The sequence below is a fragment of the Podarcis melisellensis genome (genome assembly GCF_964234715.1).
Source record: "Podarcis melisellensis genome assembly, chromosome: 2".
Taxonomy (NCBI): domain Eukaryota; kingdom Metazoa; phylum Chordata; class Lepidosauria; order Squamata; family Lacertidae; genus Podarcis; species Podarcis melisellensis.
This window is the reverse complement of record NC_138529.1, coordinates 109,029,695-109,049,401: the sequence shown is the minus strand read 5'-3', so window position 1 is coordinate 109,049,401 and position 19,707 is coordinate 109,029,695. Positions and strand designations below refer to the sequence as shown.

Below are 19,707 nucleotides of genomic sequence, written 5' to 3'. Positions count from 1 at the left end.
CCCGCCTCCTGTCCCCGCAAAAGAGTACTTCTGTCTTGTCAGGATTCAACCTCAATCTGTTAGCCACCATCCATCCTCCAACCACCTCCAGACACTCACACAGGACCTTCACCGCCTTCACTGGTTCCGATTTGAAACAGAGGTAGAGATGGGTATCATCCGCATACTGATGAACACCCACCCAAACCCCCTGATGATCTCTCCCAGCAGCTGCATGTAGATGTTGAAAAGCATCGTGGAGAGGACAGAACCCTGAGGCACCCCACAAGTGAGAGCCCAGGGGTCTGAACACTCATCCCCCCCACCACTTTCTGAACACGGCCCAGGAGGAAGGAGCGGATCCACTGTATAACAGTGCCCCCAGCTCCCAGCCCCTCTCGACGGTCCAGAAGGATGTTATGGTCGATGGTGTCAAAAGCCGCTGAGAGATCCAGCAGAACTAGGAAACAGCTCTCACCTTTGTCCCTAGCCTGGTTGCAGAAGAAGGACATCCCCTCTACAAAGAGTCCGAAATTATATCACATGTTGGGGTTACTGTGGCTCAGGCAGGCCAAGGTGTGATATTCCTGAGGATTTAGCAAGTTTTACATAGTTCCAGCAAGTTTTTACATAGTTTTAATGAGGCTGAAAAATGAGATGGGGACAGAGACCAGGCTAATAGCAAAAGCCTTTTAATAAAGGAGATACAGTGGTACCTCGGGTTAAGTACTTAATTCGTTCCGGAGGTCCGTTCTTAACCTGAAACTGTTCTTAACCTGAAGCACCACTTTAGCTAATGGGGCCTCCTGCTGCCGCCGCACCGCCGGAGCATGATTTCTGTTCTCATCCTGAAGCAAAGTTCTTAACCCGAGGTACTATTTCTGGGTTAGCGGAGTCTATAACCTGAAGCGTATGTAACCTGAGGTACCACTGTATTTATTTAACTGCTACCAGGACCAATATTACAGGAAAAGAAAGGCGTTACAGGCACACAAATACAGTCATTTCACCCTTGTCTCTTAATTACAGGTAAATGTCTTAAAACAATTAATTGCATGTACTTGCAAAGGAACACAGCTAAAAATATTTCTGGGATTAATTCAAAAACAGGACTGATCATCTAGTCAGTACTTGGATATACTTCTGTTTACAAAAATAATGTTTTTAGAAGCATTTGAATTTCCTGGTATTTTAAAAGGGTGGGTGGAGTGGCTTTTTGGCTGATTAATTCAATCTCCTGTCAATTTAACACAATCCTTTCTTCCATTATGGAATGTCAGTGTTTGCTGTGATTTCTACGTCATCCATCTTGCTGTTCTCCATTTACAAAAGAAGGATTTGAAATACTGTACACTTTGAGTCTCCTGACACCCTAAAGGTGGGAGCCGTCAGGGAGATCTTGGGCAGTTCTTCTGAATGAGAATCTTCTTGTATAATCTTCATGAAATGCTAGCATTCTGATTCTGATTCTATGCCTTTCCCCTTTGAAGACAGATCTTCCTGACTGCTTACTAAACCCTTTCCACTGCTCTGAGGTGGAGACGTTTTGCATAGCTATTGTTTCTGTTTGACTATGTGAGCCTCTTAGTTTTGTTTCAATAAAATGGAAAATAAAACCATCTATCTTGAGTAGCAATTCTTTTGATACTTTTGTCTGTGGTGAATCTGCCTGTCTGAGATTCATCGGAATGCCTGAGGGAAAATGGGTTTTAGATGAGGAAGCCTAAAATAGTAAATTGAATATACGCTCTTTAGGAAAACAGGAAAGGATGTAAATGTTGGGAAACATCTTAACACAGAGAAATTTGTTTCTACATTTCTGGTGGTCTAAGGTGTCAAGATTAATCTCCTAAATTTTAACTCTTAGGCAGGGTTTCATCTTTTCATATTTAATCCTTTTATTGAAAAGGTTTCAATTATAAAGTGATACAAAGATAGAGAGGAAAATAAAAGAAACATAAAAAGGTACAGAAATGTGTAGAAAGAAGCAATATACAAATATATACAGTCAGTGCTTTTTTCCTAAAAAAATATTTAGGGGTACAGTCATTTTCCTACTCATATTGAAATACTGCCCCTCAATGAGGCCAGAATTAGATTTACAAAATGTTTAGGGTATGTGAACCCCTGCGTCCCCCCAGAAAAAAGAGCACTGTATACAATACAGGAAAAAGAAGGTGTAGCATAATAACATCAAATTTAATATAAGAATGTATGAGAGCATATTAAATTGCATGCTTTCATATTTTCATGTCAGAAAAGAACCATGTACACCACTTTGAGCTCCTTGGAGGAGAAAAGTTGGATATAAATGCAATAAATATTTTTTTAAAGTTTGCTCAGACATACGAGCCAGATATTTTCCTATGTTGGATGTAAACAGTGCAGTTGAGGATAACGCATGTTTTGTAACCATATACAGTGGTACCTCGGGTTACGTACTTAATTCGTTCCAGAGGTCCATTCTTAGACTGAAACTGTTCTTAACCTGAAGCACCACTTTAGCTAATGGGGCCTCCTGCCGCCGCCCCGCCGCCGGAACACGATTTCTGTTCTTATCTTGAAGTAAAGTTCTTAACCAGAGGTAATATTTCTGGGTTAGCGGAGTCTGTAACCTGAAGCGTATGTAACCTGAAGCGTATGTAACCCGAGGTACCACTGTAGCTGATATTGGAATTTCAACAACTGCTTGAATGTATCTTCCCAAATAAAAAAAAAATCCTTCCAGTAGCACCTTAAAGACCAACTAAGTTAGTTCTTGGTATGAGCTTTCGTGTGCATGCACACTTCTTCAGATACTTCTTTCGTGTGCATGCACACGAAAGCTCATACAAAGAACTTAGTTGGTCTTTAAGGTGCTACTGGAAGGATTTTTTTTGTTTTGACTATGGCAGACCAACACGGCTACCTATCTGTAACTCTTCCCAAATAATTAATGACTTTGACTTGGACAGCTTCTGCAGTTTGGCAAACTTAAAAACGAATTTAAAAGTGTGTTAAACCATGTATTATAGTTCTTAATCAAACTGAAGTAGTTCCCTGTGTAAATATGGCCGGAGTCAGACTTGTGCCCACCAAAAGAGGGGGGGTAGGTAGGTGTGTCTCTCTCTTTTTTTGGAGTGGGCGGGTTGCAAGTCATCACAATACAGTACAGTACAAGAATTGACACTCCCCTCTTCTCCTCCTTCTCACTCTTTGAAGCGGGGAAACTGCTGGAAGCTTCTTTTCTCTTTCGCTCCTCAAGCAAAGCCATGGCTTCTGCAAACCCAGTCCAGTCCCTTCTCCATGAGCTCACTTGCTCCCTCTGCCAGAAGGAGTTCATGGACCCAGTGATGCTCCTCGGATGCGGGCATAACTTCTGCAAAGCTTGCATCACTAAGCACTGGAAAGGCTCCCTTAAGAACGTCTGCTGCCCTCAGTGCAAGAGGTGTTTCCTGAAGGCTGAGCTGCAGCAAAACGGGCCGCTGAAGAAGATGGTGGAGGCAAGTCGGCAGATCACCTGGGGAAGCCTGAAAGAGCCAGCCGCCTCCGAGAGCACCTGCCCTTCGCACAAGAAGCCTCTGACACTTTTCTGCCAAAAGGACAGCATCCTGATCTGTGCAAAGTGTGAGGTTCAGCATCAGGACCACACCATCCTGCCCATACAGAAGGCTATTGACGAGCGAAAGGTAATCATAGATGGAGCTTTCAGATAGAGTGGGGGGGTGGCAAAACTATGTACAGTGGTGCCTCAGGTTACATACGCTTCAGGTTACAGACTCCGCCAACCCAGAAATAGTACCTCGGGTTAAGAACTTTGCTTCAGGATCAGAACATAAATTGCACGGCAGCGGCATGGCGGCAGCGGGAAGCCCCATTAGCTAAAGTGGTACCTCAGGTTAAGAACAGTTTCAGGTTAAGAACATACCTCCGGAACGAATCGAGTTCTTAACCCGAGGTACCACTGTAATTGTTATTAATGTTTCTTTAGAATAGGTTGCGTCTTGCCCAAAGTCAAATTTCAGCCAGGACTCTGCCTCAGTGCCTTCCAAGATGTCCAGAGAGACCCATTCAACTTTTGTGGCCGCTAGCCATAAAAAAGAAAAATGACAACACACAAAATTAAATTAAGGCACCAAAAAAAAGGGGGGGGTGAGTGGTTTGTTTATATAATCAGCCGATCTGAGAGGATGTGTTCGTGATGGTCTAACCTTATGCATTATTTTATTTATCAGTGTTTTAAACTTTTTAATGTGGCAGAATCTGTATCAGTTAACAAAAAGAAATACGTCTTTTGCCAAATCACATCTCTCATTTGTTTAAATCTGTAGCCCTAAATTGAAAAACAAGTCGCCAGACTTATTAAATGCCAAAAAAACACAAAACCACTCCACAAGTGTCTAATGGCGGTGTAAAGGCAGAGCCAGACACAAAATGGAGGCCGAGGTTGGCATAATCAGCTGGCAATTACTAACATCACTTTTTACTGCTCTCTGATCCATCTTTGGAAATAGCTGAAATCTTTCCCACAATATCTTCCTTGTGGCAAGCAGTTCCATAGCTTATTTTTCCTCCATCTGCTCTGGAGGTATTGTGACAGCCTCCGCATGCTAGGCAGAATTTAGTGCTCCCTTCCCATCCCCACCTGTCTCTCAAATTATTTTTACCCATCTCCTGTAATTTCTTCTCCCAATCCCCTTTTGCATTCAATTTACTGTATACCTTATTCCTCATCCCCAAACTGTTAGTTTTCTTTCATCCCTCCCCCTGCCCTGGTCATTTCACATTCACTTCTGCCTCCTATAAGAGCTTTCCATTCCTATTCCCTTGCTTTCTATCCCTGTTTCATTTATTTATTTAATCAATATGTTGTTGGGGGAAAGCTGCCTGGGCCTCATCACTTCTCAAGTTCTAACAAAAGTCTGGGTGAGGCTAGGGGGACATGCAAGTCATAAGTTTTCAGAAAACGAAACTGAAAAAAGCAGCCCTTATGCGGTCTTCACAGCAAGAGTCTTTTTGCACCCATCAACCTACTCTATACTTTTCTGCCTGCTGTTAGCGAAACTTTGAAATGCTTTTATATAAGGCGTCTGATCTGCTTGGAACTTCTTGGGAAAAACCTCCTGATGCTTTGAGTGACCCAACTTGCATGTATACTGTAATAAAAGGTGCTTCTGGCAGATTTTTACACTAAACGCAGAGTGCAAATATTCCAGAATATTAATTTTTAATCTCTCCCCCACCCCCTAATTTCCTTTCTAATTTCCTCTGGTCCAACCAAAAGGCTATCTGCATGAGTTGTAAGCCTCAATATCCATCTTGGAGCAGGCAGGCCAGAACACAGATGTGTGTGAACCTTCTTCCATTTCTATTTTTTTTATTTCAGCCCCTTCAGGCCTGCCTTCTACTCAGAACCTTGGGTGTTATCAGTCAAGCATCCAAGTACTCTGACTACCGTAAGTCGAGCTGTGCTGAAAGTTTTGAAAACAGATAACCCCAGCTGCACACATTCCCATGAGATTTACTCATGGGTCCTTTGTTCTTCCTTGTTTTTTTGCTTGGGAGTTGGAACCTTGTTGCAACAATAAACGATCAGGCTTCCCAGCCGCTTGTTTTGCTTCAATTGGCCTGGCTGTGGTCTCTTGCTTGAACTTGACTAATTCTGAACTAGCAGAGCTAGAACCTAGCAAAGTTGAGAAACTTAAGTACCCTACCCCAAGTTTTGTCACTTATAAATGTGTATTTCCCTCAGCACTGTCTGCTGCAGCCCCTATCCTCTTTTTAGAATATGGGGGGATTAGGTGTGCCGTGGCAAAGCAACAACTGCTTGGGTGCACTGTGGCCGACGTTTCCTGTTTAGGGAAGTTTTTAATGTTTAATGTTTCATCATATTTTTAATATTCTGTTGGGAGGCACCCAGAGTGGCTGGAGAAATTATTATTATTATTATTATTATTATTATTATTATTATTATTATTCCCTTACATGGTGCCTGTGTGGTAACCCAGTTGCATGAGAAGCGAACTAAGCTGGGAAAGTACAGTGGTACCTCAGGTTACATACGCTTCAGGCTACAGACTCCACTAACCCAGAAATAGTACCTCGGGTTAAGAACTTTGCTTCAGGATAAGAACAGAAATTGCATGGCAGCAGCGGGAGGCCCCATTAGCTAAAGTGGTACCTCAGGTTAAGAACAGTTTCAGGTTAAGAACGGACCTCCGAAACGAATTAAGTACGTAACCAGAGGTACCGCTGTCTAAGGGTTCCCCCCTCTCCCTTTTTAGATTATGTGGTTGTTTTGAAGTCAAACCACGGCATTAGCAACACCAAAGTGACCTCCCTGGGGTGCCAGTCTGGGCAGTGTCTATGGAGGTCCTGGCCTGCCCATGCTACAAGACCCCCTATAGTGAAGTTGGGAAAGTTTGGTATGCCAAACGCTGGTTCACACAGGAATGAGGCATTGTGGGAGACATAAAATTGTGGCCTTCTGGGGAATGATTGTGTTAACAGAGAAATCTGAGAGCTCCCTTGGACAAAAAAACAAGGACACCAGCCAGGAATACCAGAGCAAAACAGCAGCCAGTAGGCTTGGTCTTTATTGAAGACTGTCACGACAGGACTCCCACCTACCACAAGGTGGAACAAGATGGAAGCCAAAAGAGCCCCCAAACTTTTATTAGCTGCTAATCCCCATGTTACATCCCCCCCAAACTACATCACTCATACATCATGGTTACATCATGAAAGGGGAGGTCTGGTGGCAGTAATCTGAGCATCCTGGACCCTGCCCCATGGCTCTCCTTGCCCTCCACCAAACACTGATCAAGTGTAACAAAAAAGATATTTACATTTCCCTGTTTCCCAGCCAAGTTAATCACACCCTTTTGTCTTCATCTGGGTTTGTTATTTCTGGAATGGCTACCTGTCTGGCATCAGGTATCAGGATGCCAGGGATTATCACTCAGGCAGAGGGGCTGCTGAGTAGCTGAGCTCACCTGTCTATATGAATTTCGGGAGTTTTCCCAGTGAGCTGGTACATAGAAACATTTATCAGTGAATTGTTACGTTTGGTGTTGTGCAGCAAAAACCCTTTGAATAGATAGGAAGAAACTGCGATGAAGTGTTTTGTGGGGACAAATCACAAAAGTCACAAAAGCGATTGTGCTGATTTTGGTAGTGGGCTGCATGTGCAGGATATCTGCTGGAGGGGCAACCCCCCCCCCAACCTATACATAAATTCCTGCAACAGTTGTTTGGTCTCTTTAAACATAAAACTCCCTGTCTCTAGAAGTGTGAGTCAATTACATCTTGACTCTAGGCAGGATGAGAGCTTATCTGATTTGCAGACCCTGACACAGCTAGGTGTAGATTGGGTTGTAATTAAGGAACAGGAGGCTATAAAGTAATTTACAATTTAGGAGCCTGGTACTTGTAAGAGAAGCCTGGGAACGAAGGAAGAGCCTTTTGAACTATTGTCGCTGTGTGAGTATGGTTTTAGCTAGTTATCTTTTACAGTGTTTTTATTTTTTGTTTGTTACCTTCTAAGAAACGCGCAACTTTTTGAGTGGCTTGTTCAATAAACTTGAAAAAGGACTTTTTGTCTTTTGTACTCTGCGCCTTTGCTGGGAGAAGCTAAACTGGTGCCTTACCATTTGGACACCTACCTGTTGAATTTCTGTCTGCGTCACGGTAAAGTGACTCAGGGCTGGGCCAACCCGGTAAATATTGAAGGGGGGGGTTCTCCTCCTTGAACCCCATTTGAGGGTGGTCCAGAATAGGAGGCGGTTGGCAGCTTTACCGTTCGGTTTGCGATTTGCAACAACTAGCGATCTCTCCCCATTCCTGGCCAAGTCCTGCTGGTGTCTAGGAGGAATGGTCAGGGGGGATGGATAGTCCCACTCACTACACCCCCCCCCTCGGCCTCACTGATGTGGTCCAAAGGAAAGTGTTAAGGAAATTACGGGGGGGGCACATATTTAAAGTTGTTAACAGTTACAAATATTATGCCTGAATGTATCCTTTCGACTTGACAGCTCAGGGAATACACCTAGCTTTATGATTTCTATAGGGATGCAGGTGGCACCAGTGGCGTAGCGTGGGGGGTGCAGGGGGGGCCGGCTGCACCGGGCGCAACATCTGCGGGTTAGGGCTAGGGGCGCAAATCCACGGGTTAGGGGGCACAAATTACTTGCCTTGCCCCGGGTGCTGACAACCCACGCTACGCCACTGGGTGGCGCTGTGGTCTAAACCACTGAGCCTCTTGGGCTTGCCGATCAGAAGGTCAGCGGTTCGAATCCCCGTGACAGGGTGAGCTCCCGTTGCTCGGACCCTGCTCCTGCCAACCTAACAGTTTGAAAGCATGTCAAAGTGCAAGTAGATAAATAGGTACCACTCCGGCGGGAAGGTAAACGGCAGCAGCAGGAGGCCCCATTAGCTAAAGTGGTGCTTCAGGTTAAGAACAGTTTCAGGTTAAATACAGACCTCCGGAACGAATTAAGTACTTAACCTGAGGTACCACTGTACCTGGGTCTTGCCCTGACATGTCTGCTTATGCTAATCTTGTAGCAAGGACTTGTCTGGACATGTTTGCCAAGGTTAAACTAGTATAACCCCTGTCTACCCCTCCCCTTTTGTGACATGTCAGTGATGTAGCAATGATGCTGTACGAACTGTCATCTGGGATATGGTGGGGAAGTTTTAAAAGTCTTCGTCACCCCATCCTCGGGGTTCAAAATTCCTCTTTGAACCTGTTGCGCAATAAACTTTGGTCTACAGCTATTTGCTCCGGTTGGTGGCTAGACTCCTTCCTTTATTCCGCAGGGACCCACGGGCTCTGGGTGACTGAGCAGCCTCACACCTAGATTTTTCCGTAACAGAAAGCAGAGCAATACATTTGGCACCAGTTTGGCTGCAGGAGTTGCCGAAAGGAGGCGTACAAGGTACCAACCAACCACTTCTAGTAGCATTGCAGAATATAGCCAATTTTCCCTGTTATTTGCATTCGGGGGGAAAATATGCTTGCCAATAAAATTTGCACTATATTCTGCTACATGTCTGAAAGTGGCTTTTATTCCATGTTGAAGCTCAGATATATTGCAGAACTCAACTGTCAGAGAAACAGAACCAACTGTCCTATGAATGCAGCCTGAATGTGGGCAGGGGGACTAAGTTGTATTCTGGGGCAGGAAACGGCAAAGAAACTGCAACTACCTTGACTCCTGAATGCTAGGACCTTTTCTCCAAGTTCTTACACCTGAGAAGTCTAACTGTAATGTGTCTGAAGGCAGGAACAAACTAAAATCCAATTCTCTCCTCCCCTTCACAACTTCCTCTTAGGAGCAAATTCTGAGCAAGCTGAAGCAACAACAAGCTTCGGTTGAAAGGTTCAAAGAAGCTCTTGCATGTGGTGCCAAGGAACTGCTGGTAAGTCTTGCATAAGCACTCAGCACCTACAGATGGATGCTTGGTTTACATGAGACAGCAGATGAGGCCTGCTGTGGACTGGAAGAAGTCCCTGCCCCACTGCTATGCCTTATCTCATTCCCCAGGAGGAGAGAGAGAGAATTAAGAAGCTATTTGATAGTCATTTTCAAGCAACAGAATGTCAGGCACTTACTCAAGAGACCAAATTTTATTTTCTGTTGCTCTGGATGGTAAGACCCAAACCAATGGGTTCAAGTTACACTCACTCTCTCTCTCTCTCTCTCTCTCTCTCTCTCTCTCTCTCTCTCTCTCTGTGTGTGTGTGTGTGTGTGTGTGTGTGTCTGTCTCTGTGTGTGTGTGTGTGTTTATTTTCATTATGCAGTAACACAGCATAATAAAACCATCAAAACAACCAATTCAGGGCAGAGGTCCTCTCCAAACCACCACACTCTGACCATCTTATGAGAGGGCTACCTAAGCTACCATGTTGCTTGCACGCTTTCCAGTCCATTAAAAAGCGCATCATTGTTTTTTATTTCAGCCCTCACGTAAGAACAAAAGGTTCTTGCCTAAACATTAGAAAGAGCTTCCTGACAGTATGAACTGCCCACTAGTTTGAGGCTTGTTTATACGTTGCACTGAATGCAAGTACAAGCTGTTGTATCTGTCTACTCATGTTGTTGGCACCCGCCTGTCACAAGAGACAATGGAGTGCGCCTCTGAGGGTGAAGTCAAACATTAGCAGCAATGAAGTGACCTTCCCAGGGTGCAAACCTGGGTGGTGTGTATGGAGGTCCTGGGCTGCCCAGACAACAAGACACCCCCCCCGCCTCGCTGGTGTGGTCCGAAGGAAAACAGAGCAATACTCACGTATGTGTGAAATAAATCAAAAAGAGGCTGCGGACATACCATACATTTATTTTATTTTTAAATATATTTTATTAGATTTTCTTCCAACTATACAAAGGTAAAAATCACCATAACAGAAACAATAGTCGCTCACACACACAACTGTATGTCAAAACAATTTCAAATCCAAAAGTAGAGATTCTCCAAATCTTCCCTCCACCCCCTCCTCTGATTCCTTAATTTTTCTTTTCAAATGCCTATCATTACTACTCCAAAAAATTTTCAACCATTTTTTCCTATTATATTTCTAAAATTACAAGTGTTCTTAAAATCCTGCCAATGTGCTAACTTGTTTACAATACTTTTGCATATATATAATAAACATTTCCCATTCTTTTCTGAATTTGTCGTCTTGGCTTCTGAGCTTTCCAGTTAATTTTTGGCATATTCCATCAACTTGATTTGCCAGGGACATACCATACATTTAAAACATGCAGCTTCATTCAAAGAATCCCGAGAACTGTAGCCCTCAGAGCTACGCTTCTCAACACCCTTAACAAACTACACTTCCCAGGATTCTATGGGGCTAAGTCATGTGTTTTAAATGCATTGTCTGTAGGCAGCCAAATAATAACATGAAATCTGTTGGGAAAGGCAGTGGGTAAGATGCTTGCAGGCCTATGATCCAGTCATCAAAGGTTTAGCATATATAGTTTGAACCTACAGTTCTGCAAGGAATAATTTTCTTGTTTGGCTTCTTCTTTTGTTTCTGTCCAACCACAGGATCAGGCAAGCCTTGCACACCAGGCGTTAGTGACTGAGGTCGAAAACTTCTGCCAGTCTTTGAAGGATCAGGCGCAGTTCCTGGTGCTCTACCTGGAAGAGCTGAAAAGCGCAATCTTAAAGAAGAAGGAGGAAGACAACAGCAAATATAGCAGGGATGTGACTCAGCTCAATGTCTTGACCAGAGTTGCAGAGAAGATGTGTGCTCAGCTAGGGGCTGAGCTCCTGAAAGGACCATCCCAAGTCAATGTCTTGATCAGTGAGGCAGAGAAGATATATCGTGACCGATCGGATGAATTTTGCAAGGTGAGAATGTTGTAAAAAATGCAAGCTCCTGCAGCGAGGATTGCGAAGCCCAGGTTTCAGAAATCAACATGGGATTCTGCACTGCTCGTGCAGTGGCACGAGCGGTTTTCAAAGTGCAAATTGCAGACATGGTTCATTTGCAGTCGTAATCCCTGTCCTGTTGTGGGGAATTGAACCCTGTGCACACAATCCATTACTGTTCCTGATGCTCGAAGATAGCTCTTAATTTGCATTTTTAAGCAAACAAGTTAAATGCGAACTTCCAGAGATTGGTATGCGGATCAGAACACAGTTATGCTTCAGAGTCCACACTTCTCCAAATTTGTGGGCAGATTTTAAGGTGAATGCCATACAAAAATGCACATATTAAGGGAAAACGTGCATTTTAAGGGAAAACGTGCATTTCTCAAATGCACATTTGAGAAAAATACCATACTTTCCCGTCTTATTCCCTTGGATAAGACACCCTCTAATTTTGGGGACTCAATATTAAAAAGGGGGGGAGAGAGAGATTGTCCAGAATGGGAGGAATGCCAAAAGAAAGCTCACCCAAATTCCAAACGCTTCCGATCAAACGCAATGCAGAAGACTCCTATCTTATTTCCGATCGACACCAGCCGCCGCCAATCACACACCCAATTCCCGCAGCGGAGACCAATCGCCAGCGGACATTCTTGCAGCAGCGACCAATTGCAAGTGAACATTGCTGCAGCAGGCTATCACACGCAAGAAGACCAGTGATCTACTTACTCAAGATAGAAATCATTTCCACTGCCCCTCCTGCACTACCCATGTATAAGACGACCCCAGTTTATAAGCATTGTTTTAAGCTAAAAAAACCCAAAACGTCTTATAGACGGAATAGTACGGTATGCTAGAAATGATGCAATTTTGCATATGGGTGTGTTTCAAAAAATGCTAGTTGATGCCGGAACAGGTTGGAAAAGCTGACAGAAGTAAGTAGACTGCTTTTCCTGTTAGCCAAACTGATCACATTTTGATTATTGTTGTTACTACTGCTACTACTACGGTTTACATTTGTTAGTCACTTTTTCTTGCCCAAGGCAACCCAAAGTCACTTACGACAAACTAACCAACCAACCAAACAAAAACGGAAGAACATGCATGTACAGAATGTGGGATAGGCCTTCCTGAGCAGTGCTATCAGAAAACAAGTGAGGCGGTTCCATGCTAGAATGCATCGACCCCAAATATCTGCACGTTAGAAACTAGCATGTCCAAGCGAAGGGTTTTAATCTATCTTTCTGTTCTAGCTTTCCATCTAGAGGGAGGCATATGTGTGTGTTTAATATGGGAGAGCAATCCAGTGAGGGTCCCGTCCCGTCCCCCATCTGAAGTGGTAGATTGCAAGCAGGGTTGTGCAATCTCACACGGCACCTTGGGGCTTTAATCCACCCCAAGATTCGAACGACGAGGAAAACGCATGCGTTTAGACTCCCTCACACAGGCCACGAGGTCTAAGGATTAAATCTGCTCACTGTGTGGCAACTGCAGTTCCTAGTTGCGCCAATCTCTGTGCTACAATTAAACATGAGGCTGGCAGAATAATTCCTTAAAAACAGCGGCACTGGTGCACTTGGGGGTGGAAATTCTCTCACGTCACCATAGAGCCCTGCAAAATGGTAAGACACACCAAACTGGGATCCCGATGGATTTTAATGGGAGTTACAACTTCATAGATACCCATTTTTTCATATTCCTAGAAACTTGACTACTCGTTTTCTCTGTTTCTCCTTCTTCTAGGAAGATGAAACGTTCACCAACTGGTATGTATCTTATATGTATTATTTTTATTGGTTTTCCAAATTATTACAAACCAGTCCAAATTATTTAAATTTAATACAAAATGTTTTCCCACTCCTGTTGCAAACATATGTTCATTACTTCCTGATGTTGCCACTTCATTCTTGTTTAAACTCCTCTTCATCCTTCTCTTGATGTTAGTCCATTCTCACAGCCGACCTTGCTAGTTTCCTCACATTCAGCACCTCTGTTACTTTTCATAAATATAAAATCCATTTCACGTTTGTGTTCCTGCATAAACATTGTTCCCAGACCTGGTGTGTTGAGATAGTTAATTCCCATCCTCCTTTGTTCGGTCACATTCCATTCCTTGGAGATCATTCCTTCCTCTGTTCACCAACAGGTTACAGCTATAAATAATAATAATTTAAAAAAACCAGCCTTTTCACAAACGCAGGCTCTTGCCAGATTTGGTTAGCAGCCGTTCATCTTCTTTTAATTGCTCCCTTAAACTCCTGGTCCAGTCCAAAGATAATTTAAATAAAGTCCATTCAACCTTGGTCGAGGGGGGAGGACATAATAAAACGTTGTTAAATCCTTTGCTGAGCTTAAATCAAATGCCTCCCTTTATCTTTTCCTTGGTGTCAGACAGAATAATATAGCTATGCCTACACACTGCTCATTCATTTTGCAGGGGAGGTCAAGAATCAACTGGTATGTATCTCATCCTTTCGCCTCCTCCCTCCACCTTCCACAAGTAGAATTTTTTACGTCTCTCTCCAGAGGAACTTTTGCACTAATCATGGCCTCCTTCCTTTTGATCTGTCCGTTATCACCATCTTAACATAAGTGTGGTGGGAGATAGACTTGGGCTGTTTTCCTGATGGTTCAATACTTTCAGTGACGTGTGTGTGTGTGTGTAATTTTGTGTTCCTCAAAAGTTCATTTTTGCAGAAGCAAATCAACAGAAGAGAAGTGAACAGCATGCTATTATTTCCCCCTCTCCAGGTTTGGTGAAGAACATTATAAGGAAAACAGTTCCGGGGATCTGGAAAACAAATGCTACGAAATCACTGAGCTAAATAAAACTTTGAAGAAGAAGTTTCAGAAATTCAAAGGTATCAGTAAGCAGGAGAGGAGTGGATGGTTCACTTCCTGTGATAGTGTGAAACAAGGTTATCGGCTTCAATCCTGGCTCACAGTCCTGGAGCGCCTTAGGGCGTGATGCCCTTGGTGGACCCCTACTCTTGAGAAGGTGCCCTTCCTCCTCACAGCTCTCTTCAGTGCCCATTCACTTGCAGCAGAGCAGAATTTAAATTGCGATATGGCATACTAAATTACAACCACAAACATGCAATTAAAAATCAGTAGGAATATTTGGTGTGATGGATGTGCAGTCCCTCATCTTCAGTCACAAATCCTCAGACAAGCTGCAGAAAACATCACTGAAGTTCATCCACAAAAGGGTTTAGGGACCCCTATTCTAATGCTTTCTGTTATCCTCCCTGCCCTTTCTAGGTCAGATGGCAGCTGAGCTGTGGAAAGCCAGAAATGAAGTCCTGAAGAAATATGAACAAGGTGAGTTCACAGGGGGATAGCTGAGAGTCAAACTGGACTTGGTGTGGCAGATCCACGAACAGGATCCCTTGTGATGGCAGTTGTATACTATGGCCCTTATTGGGATGCTGTTACGATTACTATAGTGATGGATCCCAGAAATGGTCATGGTATTCAAAGGATGTGGGCAACCTTTCCCCTCCAGATGCTGCTGAACCTAGCATCCCTTGCAATCATGGCTAAGGGTGAAGGAAATTCTTCCTCTTATGTATTTCTTTATATTCTGCCTTTTGCCCTGACAGCCTCAAGTGTCAGAGACGTGGCTGAATTGGACGGGGAACAGTTGGACTCAGGAGATGAAAGATTGCTAGTACAAGCAGAAACAGAGTCTGACTCTGGAGCAGAAGGAATTGGGCTCGACTCTCCCCCTTCACCAAGAGTTCTCTGACTCAGCTAGAGCAGACATGGACAGTTCACAAGAAGGGGGAGAAATAGATGGCAGTAGGGAAGTTGCTAGGCAACCAGCAGAGAGTCAGAGCTCAGAGAGTTCCTCCTTTGAGAGAGGGGTGTGGGATTTCCCCCCCCTCCTCATTCCAGGAGAGCTGTAAAGGTCAGAATGCAACGGAAGTGCAACAGGGGAAAGGCTGGACGTTGGCGTATTTTCTGTTGTGACCAAGGCGGAGTTTCAGAACGAGCAACTCCTTTCAAGAGCGGCAGGCTGGGAGCCACTCTCTGAGTGTAACTTGTAAATGAACGCACCATAAAACTGCCAGGGAGTCATTAATTCTTATCGAGGCTTGCTTGCCTGCCTGAGATCGTTACATCAAGGCAGCTTACCGATAAAAATAAGAAACACTAAAAACATCGGAAAACCAATAATTTAAAAACAACTAAACTTCGATAGTATTTTATCTCCATCTATCATCTATTATACATCATACAAATAATTGCAATAAAAACCGCACATTTTTATTACAATTTTTAAAAAGGAAACGGCATAGATTTTCTATTATATCAAGTAGTATATTTTTTAAAAAAACAGTAATTCTTTTTTCAGCAGAGCAGCTTAGCCATCCTATAACCTCCCCTTCCTCTTGCAGAAAGTGTGTACTTGGATCGTGACACAGCGTACACCTCGCTGGTCCTTTCTGAGGACCAGGGCAGCGCCTGGGAGTCGCGTGAGTCGCCTGAGGAGATGCCTTATCACCCTGAGAGATTTGAGAACCGTCAGTGTGTGCTGGGCTTAAACGGATACACCTCGGGGAGAGTCTACTGGGAAGTTGATGTGGAAAAGGCGAAAGAATGGGGTGCTGGGGTGGCCAGAAAATCTGTGGAGAGGAAGGGCCCTCTGGACTTTAACCCTGATGCCGGAATCTGGGGAGTAGGCCTAGACAGAGTTGGGTTAGACAAGGGGTACTGGGCTTTCACCCTTCAAGGTCCTATTCCCTTGACCGTGCCAAAACCCCTCAAGAAGATCCAGGTGTATCTAGATTACGACAAAGGGGAGGTGTCATTTTGCAATGCCACCGATCCTGAAACCTTTATCTTTACCTTCCCTCCGGCAGCATTCAATGGAGAAGAAATCTATCCCTGGTTTTGGGTTGGGAAGGGGACCATCAAAATATGCCAGTTAGAACCAGAAGATATCGAGTTCAAACTGGTAGAGGCTGGGCTTATTAAACCTTGGGAGTACAGTGGTATCTCTGGTTTTTGATACAGTGGTACCTCTGGTTACGAACTTAATTCATTCCGGAGGTCCATTCTTAACCTGAAACCGTTCTTAACCTGAAGCACCACTTTAGCTAATGGGGCCTCCCGCTGCCACCACGCGTTTTCTGTTCTCATCCTTAAGCAAAGTTCTTAACCCAAGGTACTATTTCTGGGTTAGCAGAGTCTGTAACCTGAAGCGTCTGTAACCTGAGGTACCACTGTACTATGATTTCTGAGGAATCTCCTCTTTGTATATAGACATTCCCTGGATTGGCAACTCCTAAGCACTCTTATTTCTCATTGCAATACACCCCCCTCTATCAGTTGGGGCCTGTGGCCAGCTCCCTCCTTGCTTCCTCTACTTAAATCACTTGGGTGGGAACGGCCTCAGGGCATCTTCCTGTATGGAAATCTTAAGTGACGGTCAGGTGGTTAAGCATGTGACCCTGTTTCCTTTCAGGAGGCAGTCAGTTCGGAAGGGAAAGGCACACAAACGATTGCAGCACTTGTCCGTATGGGGCTGTCGCCAACCTAGTGACGCACTGGGATTTCTGCTTGCATGATGGAATATTCTCTCCCTCTGCTCCCCTGCCCCCTTCCAACCTATTTTTGCGGTCTTCCCAACGCTCTGCAGCAGTTTGGGGGAGGGGGGAAGTCTCATTGTGCAAGTAGAAATCCTGGTGCTGGCGGGACGCATTAGTTGAACACTCCCCTCAGCTTCCATGCCTATCGATGCAATGCTGGGTGTGGAATTAATCAGGACATACCGTATTTTTTGCTCTATAAGGCGCACCTGACCACTGGACGCACCTAGTTTTTGGAGGAGTAAAACAAGAAAAAAAATATTCTGAATCTCAGAAGCCAGAACAGCAAGAGGGATTGCTGCGCAGTGAAAGCAGCAATCCCTCTTGTTGTTCTGGCTTCTGTGATAGCTGCGCAGCCTGCATTCGCTCCATAAGACGCACACACATTTCCCCTTACTTTTTAGGAGGGAAAAAGTGAGTCTTATAGAGCAAAAAATACGGTATTTTCGGTGCATGCCTTGTTTTTTTTGGGGGGGGTGGAGTGGTGTGGAATACAACGTGCATTTCTTTGATGTCTCTATCAGTACTGTTGGCAACCTGGTACCATCCAAATGTTTTAGACTACAACTCTCATCGGCCTCAGGCAGCATGGCTGTATGGAGTTTAGAACATCTGGAGGGTGCCAGGTTGGCGCACGCGCACGCACACACTCCACGTTCCCTATGGCACGGCAGTTTGGCACTGAACTGGAGGGAAGACACCAACATCAAAATAAATCCTTTACTCGTTCAGCCCCACACGAATCTCCCTTGAGGCACTGCCAAGGGAAACAATACTCTCTGGTTTTCTATGTGCTGTGTTCTATGCAAAACCCCTTTGCGACAGAGCGTGCACAAATACTGTGCTGCTTTGTTTTGTAGTGCCCCTGACAAAATTAGAAACCAAAGTGCATTGGGCTGACTAAGCAGTGGAGGTTCTCTGTTCTATTTCCCACTTTTGGTGTTAATGTAACTTTCCTACTGTGTGCCAGCTGAACATACATTTAAACTGCCTGTTATCACTAATTGTAATTTTCACATCTCCTTGCCATCCAGCTCCCACCTAATCATTTTCTCGTATATACTTGCCAACTTGCCAGCGGGTGCAGAATGCTGCAGCGAGACTCCTTACGGGGTCTTCGCTGCGAGACCACATTCACCCGGTGCTATACCAGCTGCACTGGCTCCCAGTGGAGTACAGGATCAGGTTTAAGGTGCTGGTTTTAACCTTTAAAGCCCTATACGGCCTAGGACCCTCGTACTTACGGGACCGCCTCTCCTGGTATGCCCCACAGAGAAACTTACGGTCTTCAAATAAAAACATTTTGAAGGTCCCAGGCCACAGAGAAGTTAGGCTGGCCTCAACTAGAGCCAGGGCTTTTTCGGCTGTGGCTCCGATCTGGTGGAACGCTCTGTCACTAGAGACTAGGGCCCTGCGGGACTTGACATCTTTCCGCAGGGCCTGCAAGACAGAGCTGTTCCACCAGGCCTTTGGCCAGGGCACAGCCTGACTCCCTCCCTCGGCAATCTTCGTGGAGCTCTGGCACAATGGTTGCCAGTGGCCTGATTTGAATCAATTTTATAATGAACTATTTTAGAGTGTTGCTTGTACTGTACTTTTGTACTGTTTTATTTTTGTTAGCCGCCCTGAGCCCGGCTTTGGCTGGGGAGGGCGGGATATAAATAAAATTTATTATTATTATTATTATTATAACTATGATTTCCTTTTCTGCATCTAACAAAATAGGCTGTAGTCCACAAAAACCATAATAAATTTGTTATTTAGAGTGCCATAATACTCTTTTTTGTTGCCTTTTCTTAGGTTTTTTTTTTTTTTTTACATATTGTACACAGGGATTTGCATAGTTCTTTTTTTAAAACTGATGTTGTTGGTACCTTTTTGCTGTTTGGGAAATTCCTGTATCTATTCGGCTGTTTCTTCGTGCTCTTTGGCTGTATTCTAATAAAAGTGAGATGCTCACACTGAGGGTTGTGTGTGTGTGTTTGACTTGGTTTAACTCCCCACCCCAATGAAAATCCAGTCTCCTGCCACTAAAATAAACCATAGAATTGAAGCAAATATAGTTAAGATAAAACTTATAAAACTCCTAAGAGGCAGGTCCTGCTTTCAGACTCTTAGAAAAATCAGTAAAGCCTCGAATTTTGGATAATTGACAAATGAGCTTTGCTCTGATCAGCTGTTAAAATGTGTAGGTACCAAAGGTTGGGGGTGAAGGTGCTGTTTGCTTGGTTTATATCCTGCTCTAACCAAATGAGCAATAACCACAGATGCTAAGATAGCCGCTAAACAGGCTGATTTTAAAAGGATTTTATAGCCGGTTTTAGTAACTTGTTGAAATCCTCTTGCAATTTTCTAGTATATTTGACAAAGTGATTTGCAAGCTTGTTATGTGTCAGCTACTGTATAAATATTGTATAACGTTCAGAGCGCCAATGGCAAGGCGACTCCCCTGATAAGTGTATCAGAAAATAAAGGATAATGGAATCAGAGAATGGTAGAGTTAGAAGGGACCCCAAACTCTGCAATAAACCATCTGTGACTGATGGACACTTAAAGGTAAAGGTAAAGGGACCCCTGACCATTAGGTCCAGTCGTGACCGACTCTGGGGTTGTGGCGCTCATCTCGCTTTATTGGCCGAGGGAGCCGGCGTACAGCTTCCAGGTCATGTGGCCAGCATGACTAAGCCGCTTCTGGCGAACCAGAGCAGCGCACGGAAACGCCATTTACCTTCCCGCCGGAGTGGTACCTATTTATCTACTTGCACTTTGACAT

At 44.2% G+C, this 19,707-nt stretch overlaps 1 protein-coding gene across 1 annotated transcript; it reads left to right on the top strand.

Annotated features, from left to right (window-relative positions):
- Window positions 1-3,204: 3,204 nt before the first annotated feature.
- Window positions 3,205-17,110, top strand: LOC309364736 (E3 ubiquitin-protein ligase TRIM39-like). Its single transcript, XM_081902553.1, has 7 exons — window positions 3,205-3,647; window positions 9,295-9,381; window positions 11,014-11,319; window positions 13,084-13,106; window positions 14,092-14,201; window positions 14,602-14,661; window positions 15,741-17,110. Exons 1-7 carry the CDS (start codon window positions 3,231-3,233, stop codon window positions 16,352-16,354), a joined length of 1,617 nt encoding a protein of 538 aa, XP_081758679.1. The 5' UTR covers window positions 3,205-3,230; the 3' UTR covers window positions 16,355-17,110.
- Window positions 17,111-19,707: the final 2,597 nt, after the last annotated feature.